The sequence below is a fragment of the Scylla paramamosain genome, chromosome 17, assembly GCF_035594125.1.
Source record: "Scylla paramamosain isolate STU-SP2022 chromosome 17, ASM3559412v1, whole genome shotgun sequence".
NCBI classification, from domain to species: Eukaryota; Metazoa; Arthropoda; class Malacostraca; order Decapoda; family Portunidae; genus Scylla; species Scylla paramamosain.
The window spans coordinates 8,824,316-8,842,955 of NC_087167.1; the positions used below are offsets into that span (position 1 = coordinate 8,824,316).

At 48.5% G+C, this 18,640-nt stretch overlaps 1 protein-coding gene across 46 annotated transcripts in view; it reads right to left on the reverse strand.

The window, feature by feature from the left end:
- The window catches only part of LOC135108431 (microtubule-actin cross-linking factor 1-like), a 262,996-nt gene extending 246,939 nt beyond the window's left edge, over positions 1–16,057 (reverse strand). For 6 of the 46 annotated variants that reach the window (XM_064019439.1, XM_064019446.1, XM_064019431.1 and 3 more), the window contains exon 1: positions 5,222–5,731. In XM_064019439.1, the coding sequence (XP_063875509.1) occupies positions 5,222–5,468 (247 nt within the window). In that variant the 5' untranslated portion in view covers positions 5,469–5,731. Of the gene's footprint in view, positions 1–5,221; positions 5,737–14,859 lie in introns of those variants that run through there. The other 40 variants (XM_064019399.1, XM_064019420.1, XM_064019432.1 and 37 more) reach the window with 13 other exon arrangements.
- Positions 16,058–18,640: the final 2,583 nt, after the last annotated feature.

Sequence of the window (18,640 nt, forward strand, 5' to 3'; positions counted from 1 at the left end):
AGGCAGCGGCCAGTGCGGCGCGCCCGTGGCATCTGGGTGCAGTGCCAGCAACTCGTGCCAAGGTGCCTCATGCGAGTGCCGCCTGCCTTGCCAGCCTAGCGCTCATCCTCCCTGTCTCTGTACCCCATCAATACCAGTCAACATGCTATCTCCACGCCAACAATGTAATCATGCCTACATATTTCTACCGCCATTAAGTCTCCCCTTTCACCTCCCATAAGCCCATGTATGCGGCCACAACAAAGACCAAAATACACCCCAGGCGCATCTCTGCCCACGACCGCTTGCCACAGGGAACTAATAGTGGGAGTAAGCGTCTTGCGGCTCCTGTATCACCGAGTGTCAAAGGTGCTGGCGGAGCGGCGAGTGGCGGGCACCGGTAAGGGATGAGGGGTAAGGAGGGCGGCGGAGGGAGGAAATACAGGGGAGGGATAACGATCGAAGTGCCAAACACCAAGGCAGGAAAGGAAGGAAAAGAAAAAAGACCAGAGTTTGTAAAGGGAAAAATGCAAAAAAGGAGGAGGAGGAGGAGGAGGAGGAGGAGGAGGAGGAGGAGGAGGAGGAGGAAAGGGTGAGTGAGAAGGGAAGAGATGAATAGTAACTAGAGAATGAAACAACAGGAAAGGAAACCAGAAAGCAAGGAAGAGAGGAAGACAAGGACAATGTAAGAGAAAATAGAAGCAAGGGAGGAAGAAGAGACCAGGAAAACAAGGCGAAAGAGGAGAAAGGGGGAGAAACACATAAGGGCCTGACATCACGACCCAAACTGCTGCCACCTGGTAATTCCCTCGCCTCCAGCGCCCTCCCCCGCCACCCCACCAGGGACACGTCACAGCTTTTAGTGGCACGCCGGAAACCGCAGTGCCGCCTCGTGCCACGCCTAGAGCCCCACCCCGCAACTGTGGTTTGTCTTACTTCTTCCTCCTGTACCAGCCCGGCATGCCCACCCTCTTCCTGCCGGGCTGACAGGGAAAGGGAAACACCGCAACAAGCACGGTATCCAATGTCTTGACTTGTTAATTCGCTCGCAGGAAACAAAGGAGTAATTATTGTGTTTTCTGTCTTTCCTTTGTTCGTGTAAGAATAAAAGATTGAGGTTACTTATATGCAAATTTTGTGAACTGGTTCGTAAAGATGATTCAGGTGCTTATTATTGTTGTTGTTGTTGTTATTATTATTATTATTATTATTGTTATTATTATTTTATTATTAGTTTCTCTTCAACGTGTGTGTGTGTGTGTGTGTGTGTGTGTGTGTGTGTGTGTGTGTGTGTGTGTGTGTGTGTGTGTGTGTGTGTGTGTTATACGAGTCTGCGATGGCGTGCGTGTTATACGTGAAACGGCCTTCTATTTATTTTTTTCCTTATCAATTAATGCTACTTTTATTTTTTCCTTATCTATTAACATAAAGTTTCCTTGGGACATGTTTTACTGCCGCTTGATAAGGCTGGCGAGCGCACCTGAACCAGAAACTGCTAAACCTGCTCACAATCCGGGACACAACACCTTTACAGCTCCCAGGGATAACACAGGTAACAACACGGCCATAAAGAAGGTTACCTGGTCGAATTATTTCTCAGTGTTTGGCTTGGAAGTGTTCTGGTTCACTCTACTGTGCTGGCAACTCTTCCTGATAACCACCGTCATTCACACCCATAATGCCCACACTCATAAACTTCTGTATCTTAACACATAATAAGAACGGAAGGGAAGCTGCAGAAAGCCAGGTGTCTTACAGGTGGCTTGTCTCTATGTATCCACTTATCTTCCCTGGCCATGAATTGGTGAACCTTTAAAAAGTTCATTATTGATTCTACGAGCGCTAACATATTAAAAAATAAAAATAAAAAGTTGGAGATTTTAAATGTCTTAAATATAACTAGCATTTTTTTTCTCGTTTTTTTTTTCTTTTCGTACATTAACTGCGTTCATTCTAGTCATCTACCACATTATTTCATATAGTAATTAGTGCTGATACTTAAAATTAACGAGACCTGGTATTTAATCTTGCACGCACGTATGTACAGCCATGTTCAAAAGTCTAGTAACCTTTTTCCTTCACTTTCAGTTTTGCAGTTTCCCTCTCAATGTTTAGTCATCTGATCTACTGAAAATCTCCTTACAAAACTTAACAATGACAGACTCTCATAAGAACACAAGGACATAAGAAATAAGGGAAGCTGCAAGAAGCCATCAGGCCTACACGTGGCAGTCCCTGTATGAAATCTACCTACCTATTTCCACCTACGAGTATTATCCCCCATCCATAAATCTAATTCTCTCAACAGATCACGAGACTGAACACTGAGGGAACAACTCTAAGAACAGCGGAAGTCAGCGTGATAAATTTATACTTGACCACTGACCGTCACCTTACCATCGCTCCTTCATTCTCAACATCATCACTATCATCATCAGTCTATATTCCCTTTCATCACCACCATCACCATCAGTCTCTATGAATCCAGTGCATGACAAAGGCCTTCCCAGCGTTCTGTTAATGAGCAGCAACTGACACGCGAGAAGTGTAAACCCGGCAGGCGGCAGCAGAGGGCGTGGCGCGGAAGGTCTAGTTAGCGTAATGGGAGGCGTGCCGGGAGCCGTATGGACACGAGGGACGCAGGAGGGACACATGGAGGGGCGCTGGGGAGTTGCTAGGCGAGGGATCCAGAAGGCGTGACGCTTCCCCAGTGTTGGCACGTCTGGAGTTTACTACACCGCAATGTCGTGAGTCATAAAGTGGTGATTTTATAGGAAGAGTACCATCATTGTGCTCTTCAGGCTGGAGTTACGGTGCTGCGGTGCTGGAAATGTGATGGGTGGTAGTGCTGAGGTAGAGTTACGGCCGAGAGTTGAGTAACACACCGCACTCACTCCCACTGCGTTAGAAGCTTTCCCTCACACTTAAGCCTTCATCCAGTGACAGTCTTACGTCATTAGACTCTTACCATATCACTTGAGATTGAAGGAAAACGCTAAACGGAAATTAAGCCAATATTCTGAAGCAACTCTATGCTAAGTAGATTTTATTTATTTATTTATTTATTTATTATTTTTTTTTTTACGATTTCAATGAGTTTAACAAGATTTCTACATCATTAACGAGAGAAACAGTCTTGGGAACGCGGCTAATCATCTCAGTGGCGTTTGAAAATAATCTTGGTGAGAGAGCAAAGCATTTCTAAATACGGATGTTAAGTACGACAGTTCACTTCTGATCATAACCACATTACTACACCAATTTAAGAGACCCGCACTACATGTCCACTCAGGTTGGAGAACATGAGGATGGCACGGCAGTAAAGAGGCGCCGCTACAGGAGGGTTCCATGATCGTTTGCTGAAGGGAAGGTAAACTGATAGGGGGAGGAGGTAACGAGGGGAACACGACCTACTGGCAAATGTGATGGTGAGAATAGTGATGAGGATAGTGTACGCCGAGGTGATGGCGGTGATAAAAAACAGGACTAGGAGGAGGGAGGGGGGGAAGGGAGGTGCTATTAGTTGACAAGAGTGACAAAGTTTCGAGGAGGCGTGTGTGGGAGGACTGAAGGAGGGGAGAAACTGAGAGAAAACGGAAGAGGAAGTGAGTACGTGAGGGTGGAGATGGAAAGGGAAGTGGCGGGACAGGAAGAAGGAAGAGATAAGGAAACCAAAACTAATTCCTTCACCAACTAAGTAAGAAAACAACACGCACAACTTTTTTCCCCCCTTCTCTTACTCTCTCCCTTAAGCTGCACATCTCATCAGAACTTAAACAAGACATTTATCTTAACATTCATAATTAGGTAACACATGCAAGACTTCAAGATAAGACCAAAGCTTTCCTGTGGCTAGTTCATAACAACTCGTGCACCGGTGCTTTGCCTGAAGAGAGAGAGAGAGAGAGAGAGAGAGAGAGAGAGAGAGAGAGAGAGAGAGAGAGAGAGAGAGAGAGAGAGAGAGAGAGAAAGGAAAGGACGCGGTGCAGGCCTTCCCCCACTCTGACTCACCGTCTCTCTCTCTCTCTCTCTCTCTCTCTCTCCTTACCGCCCGCATGCCCTCTTCCCCCTCTACTCTCTCTCTCTCGCTCTCTCCCCCCAAGTATTTCCCTCTCCCTCTCCAGACACGCTCCCTTCTCAACCCTTCACCACATTCATTCGCACCAAGGAGAGTTTTTGTGCTTGTCGAGTGCCCTTTTTTTGTTTTCTTTCCTTCACTTTGGCGACGAAAAAGGGGTGAGCTCGTCTGGGTCCCACGTGTGCGGTGTGGAGTGGAGAGGTGGAGTGGAGGTGGTGGAGAGGGTGGAGTGAAGTGAGTGGAGGGCCGAGGACTAGTGAGACTTTATTGTATAAGTTACTATGGTATTATAAGATTCGTCGGGATGGTGAGGGATATATCATGGCCGACTGTAGAACGTGTCTAGCTTACTGAGTGAGGCGTGGCGTGGAACTAGTGAGATCTGGAGAGGCAGGATTTACAGCGGTACGATTTCACACACTAATGAAGAGAGAGGAGAAAGAGGAGGAGCAGGAGGAGAAAAGAAAGACCGTGGAGGGAGACTGGAGTTAAGTTACGATGAGTGGTAGTCACGGAGGGAATATTTTGTACTTATCCAATTGACCGGGCATGGCGTGGTCAGGTATCGGGCGAGGAGGTGAAGGAGGTGTAACAAAGAGTAGGGTGTGTGCGGTGGTGTGCGAGGGCTGCGTGATGCGATTTGGGCTGTGGTGGATGTGGTGCCGCGTCAGGAGTTAAATCTTCCCCAGCACATTCTTCAGGCTCATTAGCTACGTAAGTTACATGTTTTTTGATACCAGGCCACACTCTTACGCGGTGTTATTAAGTTCTTCAGCCTCTCCTAACTCCTCTGCTCCTCCTCCTCCTCCTCCTCCTACCACCATCCTCAGACACCCGAGCCAAGCGCCTCATTCACAGTCTGCCTTTGTGCCTGTGAATGACCTGCACCTTACACTACTCAGGGCTAAGTGGGCCCGACCTCCGCTACCCGCCCTGACCTCCCATGCGTGCGGCCCTCTGTTGCGACCCACCCACCGCCCCCTCAGTGGACGGCCGTGATTACTGCCGGACTCCCGAGCTCTAAAACGACTCGACTTTCACCAGGTCGTGGGAATAAAAGCTCTTGACATAAAACACAGTTATCCTTGAAACTGTGAACAACGCCTTCCTTGTGCTCCGACCCTAAGCAAACGTTATCTTTACTGAACTGATTCAATCGCTTACTGTTTTTCAGAGTGAAATCCTCCTCGAAGGGAATGCCCTTTTGACGTCGAATCTTCTGGGGGTCCTCCTCCTCCACATCCTCCTCCTTCAGGTTGACGATGCTACGGGGCACGATGTTGTACTCGTAGGCTCTTATCCTGGTGGCCGAGGAGTGCCCTGCGTAGCTCACTTTGCGCACCTTGTCCGGGGAACCGTTGTGCTTGGCCGGGGCCGCGTCCACCGAGGAGTGCCGCCTGTGCTTCTCCATCGCCACCAATCACAGCAAAGCCTCGACTCACAACCAGACTGCCTCCCCTCACACCGGCAAGCGCGTCCCACCGAGGAGGGGAACTCTTGCTTAGTGTAAACGATGCCACTCGCACACTTCACGGTTACACTTCAGGGTGCGTGGCGCGGAGGGGCGCAGTGCTGTGTGGCGTGGTGGGGGCTGCGGGAGTTTGGGCGGCGTGATGCTGCCTCTATGCGGGCCGCGTCGGGACTGGCCAGGATTGTTCACCCAGGATATGACATCAACTCAACATCATTCCACAGGGTTACCTAATGTCACCTCCACCCACACGTCCTTCCCTGCAACTGACCACCCATTCATGGCTTCCGTTTGCTTCCCAGTAGTCAGGAGATAAAAAAAAAAAGTTGTCACATAATGCAAATCTTATTTACGGAAACTCGCATCTTATTCTGTAGTTTAATACGAATAACTGAATGCTTAGTGACACAGTTTACATCAACTTTGTTATCAGGCGAGATAAGAAATGAATGTACGTGTTTATATCAGTAAGTGACGCCACCTGTCCCTTAGCACTCAACACTGGACCACCCACCACTACCAGCGCCGCTCCGACACACAACACCCCTCCCCGTCCCGCTCGGCCCAGACCCGCAGACGCATCCAGGCACAGGGCGAGATGGGAGGCGAGATAAGAAGTAACACTAGTGGGCACGAGGGACACTGAGGGAAGGGCGGAGAAGTGCAGGCAGCAAGAACAATCAACCCTTAGCGACGGGGAAAACATTTTAGGGGGATGGACCAGACAGAGTACAGTACGTGACCTTGAAAGCTGGGAGGACTTAAGTACACTGTTACCCTCCCTGTCTGCTTGCCTTCCTATGCGCCTGTCTTTCTGAGCCTTGCCGTACCCATCACTGCATCAGTTACCCTCCTTATCTGTCTTTCCTTATCCACCGCCTGACCTTCCTGTGTCCTGTGACCCTCGCTGTCCTGTCCTGTGCAGCAAGGAACACCGACCTGCCTCTAGCGCCGCGGAGGTGAACTGTCTTATCGGGAAAGGTAATCGGGGTTAGCTGGCGCGACTCTAGGGAAACCGGTTTGTGGAGTGGAGTAGGTACACATCCTCAGCCACCCTTGCACCTGCCAGGGACGATAGGGCAGAGTGCACGAGGCGAGGCAGGGGAAGGTGAGGGACGCCTAGCCAATGTGATGTATAGGAGGGAAGGAGTGACGGACAGGCTGAGATAGACATGGGTATAAAAAGTGGAAATAGACGTGGGTGATAGATTGGTGTACAGAAATGAGGGGCAGGATGAATATGTTCTTCTATCGCAACACTGGGCAGGTCAATGGACGCGAGACAAATTCAGGAGGGGGAAAAAGGATAGTCAAGTGCCGGTCCTAAGATGAAAATAGTGCAACAGTTCAGGGTAAGCGAGGGATGAGGGGTGACGTGAAGCTTATCCCACTCTAAGCTTTCCTCTAACACGTCGTATCTGCCTCGTAATCTAACCGTGCATGTATTATCACTGCTTATTGCACTTCACACCTCGTAGAAAGATGTACACGTTTGTTATTCATTTGTATTATGGCTGTAATTTCTCTCCTCGTATTGCATATAACTAGTTTTCATTCTATCTTAGCGCCAAGAGTGTATTATACATGCACTCTTTTCTGTGACGCCATGAATGTGTGTGAGAGAGAGAGAGAGAAAAAAAAAAAGCCTTACAATATTTATTTCTTGTAAGAATCATAAATCTTGCAAACGGGATATTGTGACAAACGAACCCTGCAACACACGCACACACACACACACACACACACACACACACACACACACACACACCCATCCACCCACATGCACATACCTTCCACTATTCCACTCCCCGACCCCCCACCGCTTCTCGCCCACGCTTCCATCACCTGATCTCACCTCCCTTAGATCACCCACTGTCGCCCACGCAGTCACAAGCACCCACGCATCCTACCTCACCCACACTCCCACAGAAGGTACACTCGCGCCCTCCCGCCCACATCATCTGCGTCATCGTCCACATTATACTCACACAAACTCAGGATGTAGCCTCGAGTCACCTGGCTAAGTGTACACATGGCTGTGACAGTACACTAAAGCCACGCCAGTTGAGCTCATTCAGAACAACATGCAGCTTTCAAACGTCACAAAATCACATCTTGGTTACTTATCATCGAATAGATAAGATGTAATAATGTAGGATGAATAATTGAGCCATTTTTACCGCAGGATGAATAATTAAGCCATTTTTACCAGTCTGATAACGCTAAGTATCGCCTTCTACCTCTGTATGTAATGATAGCTAGAGTATAATGGCATTTTACTTATATTCCGTAATATCTACAGTACAATAAAAGCGATACCGTGGTACTGAGAGGAACGAGTGAAATGCGCCACAGCCACAAGGGTGAAGCACGGGGGAGGGAAAAAAAATTATACAGACCCGATATAATTATGAAGACGAGCCTGCGGAGCTTAAATAAGGGCACGAGTTTGAGATAACTTCGGTGGGACTAATTTGGTCTGTCTGCCGAGGGGGAAGGCCCGGGAGGGAAGGGAGAAGAGAAGAGAAGAGAAGGGAAGGGATGGTGGGCTGGACTGAGATAGGTTGGGCATTGAGATGGGTGGTGCAGTGTGTGTGTGTGTGTGTGTGTGTGTGTGTGTGTGTGTGTGTGTGTAAGGAGGGTGCAGGAGCGAGGGACAGGGTGGGCTGGTGGAGTCAAGAGAAAAGTTTATCGCCGCCAGCAAGAACAGGCCAAGTTGGGGGGAGGGGGGAGGGGGCAGGGAGGGAAGGGGGAAGGGGGAGGGGGAGGAATGCACTGCTGCTTCGGGGAAAAATTTCAGAGTGACTTTGGTGAAGGTGAGGAAGGTTGTAGTGGTGGTGGTGGTGGTTGTAGGAGGAGGGGGAAGGTGGAGGAAAAGGAGGAGGAGTGCCACCAGTGACCTTATGCTTCCTTCCTGCCCTTCCCTTGTTGGCACTGTTGGTGTGAGGGCCATAACGGCGTATCCTTCCAGTCCCTTCATGACAACAACACATACACGACTCCCACAATGCAATAACTCCTCTAAACTTATCAACTACATGACTTTCTTCTCCATTCCTGACGGTGACACCACGCATTGACCTTTCCCAGTTCCATATAAAAGATTACCATACTAAATTAATGCAAAAGAACAACAGATACATGACTCAACAATGTAATAATTCCTCTAACTTGATAAACACGTACGCTTTTTATTTTTTTTATTCCTTAGAACTCCACACGCCCTCTTCCTTTCTCCTATCACAGCTGAAGATAACGAAGAATGGTTTACTAGCAGCAGTGCGTGGTTCAGTAGGTACTCTCGATATAGACAATCAACCTTTTTTTGGTATTAGAGAGAACATAAGAAAACAAGGGAAGCTGCAAGAAGCCATCAAACCAACACGTGGCAGTCACTGTGTATATTCTTGCACTTTAATCCACGTTACCTTGGTCGAAAAGAGAGAAAATCCAGGAAAAACATGTGTTAATTATCTGTGTTTATCCTCTCAGTCTTTAAATAATATGACTAAATTCAAACACAGCTTAACTCTTTCATTACTGGACATTTTCATCCATAATCACCACTTTTCTATATTTTTTTGGTGTATATTCTTGAACGGCATCAGTCTGTTTATCCTCCTGATCTTTAAATAACAGTGCTAAAATTCGAACACAGCTTAACTCTTTCACTACTGAACAATTTTTTATCCATAATCTGTATTACGGTGTTTTACATACTTGTGCAACCTGGGAATGGCAAAATCAACCTATTATCATTTCCTGCTCCTAAACAATTTCCACAATACTCAGAATAACAACAAAGGACGAGCATAGCAGTACAAAGAATTAATAGCCACTTTGTATTTCTTTTTTCCCCTTTATCAAACACTCAAAGTCTTTTATTAGTTTATCCCTGACCCACCACCGAATTGCACAACAACCTTCTTCCCCCTCAAACTTTCCCTCTACAGGAGTTTCCAAGCCTTGCAAACTTCACTCCACCACCACTGACTCATTTACGGAAGTTTGCGGCCTGCACACAATATCCCCTCCAATCCCCGTCCCTTCCCCTCCCAGCCCCTAGTGAGCCGGTGTCTGCAGCCCCCAAGGTCAGCGTAAGCACTCCTCCGTGGGTTTGACAGCGATAATATATACATCGGGGGAGGATCGTTTGTATGAGTCACTAAGAGAAAGGGTGAAGGCGAGGGAAGGAAGGAGGGAGGATAGGAAGAGAGATAGCAAGGGTAGTTAGGGAAGTGAGAGAGGGAGAGGCCAGACCACCAGCAAACAAACAAGTGAGGGAGACAGCGAGTGGTGGCAAGTATCACTTTACCACTGGAATTTGTGTCTATAAGCAAACACTCTCAAGCAAAATAAATAGGGAATTGAGTGATCACTGATGTAACCTTGCAAGTATTAGGATGATTACTGAACGACGGGGCCACCGCTCAAGCAGGCGTGTGTGTGTGTGTGTGTGTGTGTGTGTGTGTGTGTGTGTGTGTGTGTGTGTGTGTGTGTGTGTGTGTGTGTTTATATACTGGCCTACATTTTAGTTAGCCTACATTTACACTGCTTTACTTTGTGCTTCTGTGTGGCTTTATACTGTTTTTTTCTGTAATCGAGCAGTGATTGTTTAAACCTCTGGATAACAAATAGAAAACAGTGGTCAATAAACAATAAAATCTGATATAATTGGTCAATAAACAATAAAATCTGATATAATTTCTGTGTGTGTGTGTGTGTGTGTGTGTGTGTGTGTGTGTGTGTGTGTGTAAAGTTCACGTGCTGAGTGGATAACACAGTAAAATATTCAGGCCAAAAAGTTAAAACCAAGTGGAGTCACGAAGTGTTACTCTGATCCTCTTCCCTTGAGAGGCTTTACATTAAACTCTTGTACGGCTGCAGGGCCCGGGGTTAAGGTAGGGCTGTTAACACCACCTAATCTGAGGCCGGAGATAAGCACGCGGTAAGGAGGCCTGCTGGTGGTGGTGGTGGTGGTGGGGTCACTGGCCGGGCAGGTGGTGGCGGTGGTGAGACTGTAAACATATATTGCAAGGCCACACTACCTCAGTACCTATAACTGACTGACTCTCTCTCTCTCTCTCTCTCTCTCTCTCTCTCTCTCTCTCTCTCTCGTGGTTAGATTGGTTTTTTATTTTCTGTGTTGGATTAGGTTAGGTTGTTAGGTCCTTTCTCTGGGTAAGGCTAGGTTCTCTCTCTCTCTCTCTCTCTCTCTCTCTCTCTCTCTCTCTCTCTGTGTGAATGAATGTAAGGCATCCCAGTATCAGCGCTGACATGTAGGACGTTCTGCATGGCTTGAGACACCACACCCCTGCAGTCCTAACGGTGGTACGTTCCCCTGGCCCCGCTGCACGCCCCCAGGTCACCGCCGCCACCCGCCACCCCGCAGCCCTCCGCCCTCCTGTGACTGAGTGACTACTACGACTATAGCCCAAGGTGGTGGTGGTGGTGGTGGAAGGTCGTGAGTTGCCAGTTGCTTCGCCAGGTATATGTGTGTGTTTGTGTGTGCCACATACACACACACACACACACACACACACACACACACACACACACACACAAACACACACACACACAAACACTTGCGTCTATGTTTTCAAAATTGTATGTATTTTTTTTAATGGAAAAGCAACAATAGCAAAATCTGGGACACAAATCAGAACAAAAACGAAAACTGAACAAAAACAAGAACAAGGAAAAAGGCAAAGAATGATAAAAAAACAGCACAACAACAACAACAACAACAACAATCAACACAAGACACAGCTGCAGGTGTACGCTGTATCCCCTTTATTAAAAGTTCAAAAAGAGGACTGCATGGGACCCCTCACCTTGCGGGAACTTCCAACTTCCTCCCTAAACACAACTGAGGAAGAGCATAGCGGTAATTTCCAGTCTTTTTACCGCACAGTTTTCCGAGTTTTCCACTATTGTTAAGTTGAATTTTCTACTACTCCTTTACTACCACACACACACACACACACACACACACACACACACACACACACATAGGAGTAGAATAATGCATGACCTATATCTCTATGTTACTGGTACTTGCTTTACATAATGTTTCTAATCTCCACGTCTGCTATTCAAGGCGGTCCACTTTCCAGACACAGCCACAACGCTGGAACTTCATCCTGGGGCGCGGCAGGAGGGAGAGGAAGGAGAGGGGAGCAGGAGGGAGAGTAACGGGGCATGAACGGGGCAAACAGAGGGGAGATGGGGGAGATAATTACAGGTGACGGGGCGAGGAGGGGAAATTTGGAGAGGTGACGGGGCGAGGCGGGGGAAACTTGGTGGAAGTGACGGGGCAAAACAGGGCGAGGTGGAGCAAGGATAACAAGAGGGTGGAGTACAGACTGGACAGCTCAGCACGCGTCACTACTCCTCCTCCTCCTCCTCCTCCTCTTACTCTTCCTCTTCCCAAACGTTCCTCTATTGGGGTTTAAATCTTCCCACATTTATCTGCCGTCACGTTATCTGCCATGCGCCAGTCTTCCCACCGTCTGTATCGCCCGCCTAAACACTTCTTTATACTTCAAGCACGTGTTACTTTCACTCGTCACTCCCCGCTGCGACAGACAGACACGTGCCGCCATTAGTGGACATCATACACTAAGCCTTTCACACACACACAGTCGTAATGCTGTCATGATAAACCAACAAGGAAGGCACGAAACCCACTCACGCCAGCGCATTAGTGTACCATCAGTCCTCAAACACGTCTCTCTTCGTCCAGTGTGTCGAGATCTAATAGGCACGCGGGTCAGGCTCTCTATGGCTAGTAGTGGCGGTAAGTTAGAGAAATCCTTACTTTTTTACGTATAGTCACATCTGGTTGCACTTGAGAACCCTGATTCTCTTATTGTTATCAGACTAGTAACGTTTCCTGGCGTTTCTCGTATATCATAGTGCTATACATTTATTCAGGCTAGTTGTCTTGCTATTAGATAACCCTTTACTTTTCTCACTCCTAAAACACAATAATTTTATCACTTTTTCCTATCATTGTCAAATTTGGTCTTATTCTTATCACTATGGAAACTTAAATGTCCCACTTACGTAACAAATTTTATCACTGTGCCTATTACCATACCACGGCACACTAAGACAGCCTAGCCTTATCATCATTAGTCTCAATGCTTCAACACCTCTCACGTCCTTCATAAATCTACAGACGGCGGAGGATCTCATGAAGGAGTCCGCCATTCATTGCACACCCGCGCCACGTCCCCAGTGTACTCTTTCCGGCAGCACTCAGAACATACCAAGCACACGTTTCACTGCCGGCCAGAGAGAGTCAGGCTACCGTGGGAAGGACGATTCTTTAATGAATATGTTGCAGCTTTTCTTCCCGCCGCACTTCCTTCACATGACTGCATCTTCCCCCCAACCATGGAAACGAGGCCACCTCAATGCATCTATGCTCCTAACGTTACTTTTTGAATCTGAAGTGTTTCTCGTATGTAAAGTCGAGAAAACATGCGAAGATATGTATAAATGGAATAATATGCTTAGTTCTTTATAAACCTGAGTATTTTGAAGTATTAAAGTGTATCTCATATGAAGTCGAGAATATACACGAATATATGTATGTAAAGATAGAATAATATGCTTCTTTAAAACCCTGAGTATTTTGAGGTATTAATGTGTACCTCATATAAAGTTGAGAATATACGCAAAGATAGATATGTATAAATGAAATAATATGCTTAGTTTTTAGAAACCAAAGTATTTTTTAGCATTGACAGGTCATCATGGTGAGTCTGCTGGTAACGAGAGCCTCCGCTTTACTTGTCAAGGGCGGTCAACTCATCCAAGGCGCATCCTGTTAACGGAAGCCTCCAGACATAACATATCCCCTTCCTCAAGCCACACCAGCACACACTATAAATAAACTCTCCCTCACTCCAGCACAGGAATAGCAATCATAAATATATTCCGGCATTACCATCTCATTGCTCCTCCTGAACGCACGGATGAGATGTCACAACAATAGGAAACTTGGGACTCATCTCACTCTTACGTCACTCTCTTCCCTGAACATTAACCCCGCTGGCTGGCGACACCCTGCTTCCTCCTGACACAGTTTGTATGTCATATGCAAGAACGTCCTCATCCAAGGCAGCCAGACAAGCCCAGGTGTTGACAAGATTATAGTTTAGCATCAGACAGACAGACAGACAGACAGACAGAAGTGGCAGTACTAAGGCTCATTTCCGTCTGCGCTAGAGAGATGACTGGTCAGATTGTCAAGCGTGTTTTTTCCTATTAACAATGCAGAACCGTCATTAAACTATCACTAGAATTATGAAAACATCCTTGCAAACCATAACAATAACAACTTGCACTAAAGCAGTTAAAATTAATGGAGGTTGGACACTGAAACGCCATCAAGATCTTTACAATGGCAAATATACAGAGAACGTCCCTCCTTCCTGCTCTCCGCTGGTCCCATTCACTGCTCTGAGTGTATGTGAAAGTAACTGGCTCAGACCAATTCATTTAAATGCCAAATAAGGCTGTTGACTCGCCATGAACAATCAATTACACGATGCCACAAGTTTACTGCGGGTTATACACAAACAACATGAGTGTTTAGGGCCACAACTGACACTGTTAGCGAGGCCAATCCATTCACCGTTAGTACACGCCAATAACTATAAAACAACATTGCTGTTAATGGCGCCAAAACAATCAGGGGGCTTCCACGACCCTGACCAAACAACACAACAATAACCACGATACTAGAACTGCTGCTACTACGATAACTATTCTACTACTACTATACTATTACTACTACCATTAACACCACTGCTACAACACTAAACAATCACTATACACGGGACGCTGGAAGCCTCTACACGTTGAGCACTCTTCCCTCCCTGGCCAACGAGCAGCTCACACACACATTGAGGATGCCCACCGCTGACATAGTGGTGATGGACACTTGTGGTGAGGACAGCACAGTAATGTTGGAGGGGGGGGGGCAGGGACAGGAGGACAAGCGGAGCAGCCTCCTCGCCGCTGCTCCCGTCCCTCGCCAACAGGTGGTACACTACACGCCAGCCACTCTCCGCCTGCTCGTCTGTATTACTCACAATCATTGGGGTTTTGAGAATGACATTAAAAATATCAGTGGGATACTTGTCCCTGCCAATAACAAGGGTGTCTGTTGGGTTCTGGTGGCAATCAGATGAAGGAGGGGAGTGCATGGGACAGGTGAGCCAGGCGGGGGGCGGCGGCTTGGCCAGGTACAGGTAGGTGAGGTCCACGGCACGCAACACACCAGTACAGGTCATGCACGTGACGGGTTCTCCCCTACCTATCAATTGGTAGATGTTGAGTGTGTAGACTATACCTTTGAACTTGCTGAGGGACTCCTCATATCCACCAAACGTCTTGAAGTCCGCGCCTGTGTTCTTGCCGTCGCGGGTACCATTGGCCCGGGCCTCGGTAGGGTCGAGGCCCAGGCGCTCCTGATAGTAATGGTGCGTCGACATGGTGCAGCTGGCAAGGACACCTCAGCCAGCAGCGGGGCAGGGTACGGGAGGCAGTCACTAGCTACACTGAACTAACTAACTACGCGGGCAGCGGGGCCGACACACCACCGCACCCAACACACACCGTCTGACTCGCGGGCGTAACTGACTGCTGCCGGGATCCCGCGGCCTACACTGCCCGGCCCTCCCTCTCTCTCTCCCCGCCCACAACACTCCTTCTCCTCCGCCCAGGGACCCCACTCTGCCCCGTCCCGGGACTCTGCCCACTCACTGACGCACACACACACACACGCACACACGCCGAGGTTCGTAGCAGTTACCTCGCGCACACACACTCGGACACCTGCACCCTCACGGCGAGGGAGGGCGGGGGCGGTGGGTGCAGGGGCTCCGTGCACAACACTGGCCAACTCTATACTGGCTGGCCCCAGGCTCACCCCACCCCACAGCAGCCCGCGGCCACAAGACGTTCCAACAATACGGCTGCGGGTGGGGGCTGGGAGCAGTACACTCTACGCTCCGCCGGCCACGCTAACCACTCTTCCCCCCTCAGCCGTGCTTGGCCACAAAGCCTGTCCGTCCTTCAGAAGGGAAACACACACGGCGGCGACGTGAAGCGAGATGATGGCATGAAATGAAGCACCTTTGGCAACACGGGACGGGGACGGGGGGAGAGGAATGTGTTTCTCACCTGTGCGGGACCAAACACCTGCGCTCAACGGTAATGACAGCAACTCTCACCGGTCCTGACCTCTTTACAGTGAGGCAACGTATCCTTTTCCTTGCCCCGAGTGACACCGACCACCCCAGGGGCCGGAATGAGAAGCTTCACGTCCGCTACTTCCCACAGGAGGCTGGGGAGCTCATCACCCGCCGTGGAGTAGTTCCTTCAGGTTGTTATTCAAGGAGGCAAATGAGTGGATCCTCCCGCCATGACATCACTCTGACGTCACAAATACGTCACCAGTTACAACACCATTTCAACACCACGTTTAGTCATCGAGCACTTCGCGGCAGACTTTCCCACGTCCGGCTGAAATACAACTCTCTGTTTCACTTGTGCACCTCGGCAGGCTTCCCCTCTGGGTTATGGCAAGTGGCGGACACATCAGCTGAGACGAGGCTTCCAAGAGTCGTGGAGCTGAGAGGCAGCGAAGGGCGAGGCTCGGTGCACCAGTACTGATACTGAACCATCTAACCTGTCTTGAGCAGCGCGTGTACTGTACTAACGGTGTTTGTGTGTGTGTGTGTGTGTGTGTATGTGTGTGTGTGTGTAAGAATACTTCTCCAGACAACTTTTCCCTTTTCAAGTCTTGCAAAGGCACGTGACTCCTGCAGGAAGTGTTGCCGTTATACTTATATGAGGATTCTCTCTCTCTCTCTCTCTCTCTCTCTCTCTCTCTCTCTCTCTCGTCATATCATCTATAAGCTGCCTGGTTTTAGTTATATGGAAGAAGGATCTAAGTATTCAGTGTACTATCAACAGATTAACAAAAATCCTACAATAATCCTCCCGTGGCATGTTGATAACAATAATAAAACAAGTAATTACATTTAACACCATTAACATATACTGATGACAGTCTTCGCAAATTGTGTCACGTTATTTGTCATTGACGAGAGACATTACTGACGTGGACTTGGATCTAAATTATGTTAAAAGGCGGAAAAGCTTCTCCCAACGTTGAGTTAAGCCAGTACCAGCAGGGAGCACCAAAGGGGGGTGGAGCAGGGGGGTAGGGGTACTGTTCAGCCCGCCATGCAGGGATTGAAGCGCTCCATGAACCGCTTCAAATATTTATGACTGGTGTTCCTCCTAACTGCGAACCAAAGAGTGTTAGCGACACACACACTGCTGTGCCGCCTCGCTTATGTTTATCACGTAGCCGGACACATGACTCTCGCCACAAGCAGTACGGCTACAGTCGCCCACACCAGCCGTCCGGGAAAGGAATGTCTGTACCGTAGTTGAACACTATATATTATCATGCTCGTCCACGCGCCGCAGGGAGGGATTGGGGGTCCTTAACTGGCAGCAGCCGAGGCGTCACGCTGATTATGACATTCATTCACTGCAGAGTGCGGTTGTTTGCTTCACTCTGCCGTCACTCCTGCCAGGGAAACAATTAACAGTAAGCCTTTCAAGGCCTCAGGTGCACTGCTGATGATGTGCCACTATTCTCTGATCCATTCCTTCTTGACAAACACAAACACCTGGAGGGTCACGCCAATGATGTAAGTGACCTCACGGGGCCGAGCAGCGGGTGCAGGCACCGCGGGGGACACAGGCGAACCAGATTGCCAAGGTCCAGTGCCAGAAATGCCGGAGGCGGTGCAGGGACCAGCAGGAGACACCAGTACGAGGCGAGGCCGGGCGAGGGAGGGGCGGGGGAGGGGAGAAGGACGGTCGCTCGCTACTTCAAGATAAAATGTAAGATGGACGTGTTTTTGAAGAGCACTACCGCAGTGGGAGCCTCGGGATGGAAGGCAGGTACTGTAGAGCTCAAGAAAAGGAAGCTACTTACTGATAACGCTACGAGGAGAGATAGGCAGTTAGAAAAGAGGAGACTGTGTACTAGTAACAGACCAAACGGCTGTTAGTGATAGAGAAAGTCTCTTAACTCCAAGGGAAGCGAACAACCACACAGCTGCGTCAGGAATAGGACTGTGCCTGGGTCGTCCATCGCGAGATAAACACACGAGGCTTCAAAGTTACGGCGCTACAACCCGCGATTATCTGCTAATAATTAATGGTGAATGGCTTGATGGTCGCCCCGCAGCGTGACCTTTGCGGGAGTGCGGCTAAGTGAGTGAGGGGCCGCTTGAGTGAGTTCAGGTCGGTAAACACTCGAGCCGCTGATGTCTGCTGAGTCACTACAAACACACCAGTTGCCGAGGTATGGCTGCCCACCCCCACCTCCTCCCAGACACATTAAATACCACACGCTCTCAATTATACAACAACACACATACACACACACACACACACACACACACACACACACACACACACACACACACACACACACACACACAGCTGACCTTAACTTCTATCTAATCTCCATCGCGATAATTGTGCTATTCAACCACCAACAATCAATTAGATGACTCAAAGTGCTCACATCCGAAACTTTTATCACATGAGCCACGCGTCCCTCCTCTCCTCCTCCTCCTCCTCCTCTTTAACATTATACAGGTGCTAATAAGACCTCATAATTGCTAAACTACGGATTGTATGACTCTTACGGTGCTGGAAGTAATCAATCCTGCTTATATTCTTCTTGTTCTTCTAGTCAGTAATATCAACTTTTCTCTCTCCAGACGTGTCAAGGAAAGGTCAGTCTTCAATCTTCAAAATAAAAGTGAAGCCACTCTCATTATTCTCGTCCAATCAACGAGTGACTGATTTATATTCACAGCAAACATATCAAAGGAAGGTCACGAATTTGTCTTACGCTTCACCTGCGCCGCATGCTAATCAAGGCGCCCAGCACATGGTAATCAAGGTGTTTAGTGGAGTGGCCGCGTGCTGGGTCAGACAGGTACAGATGGCCCACACCCACGTGCACGTTGCGACAGCCTCCAGCACGCCCCGTGAGTCAC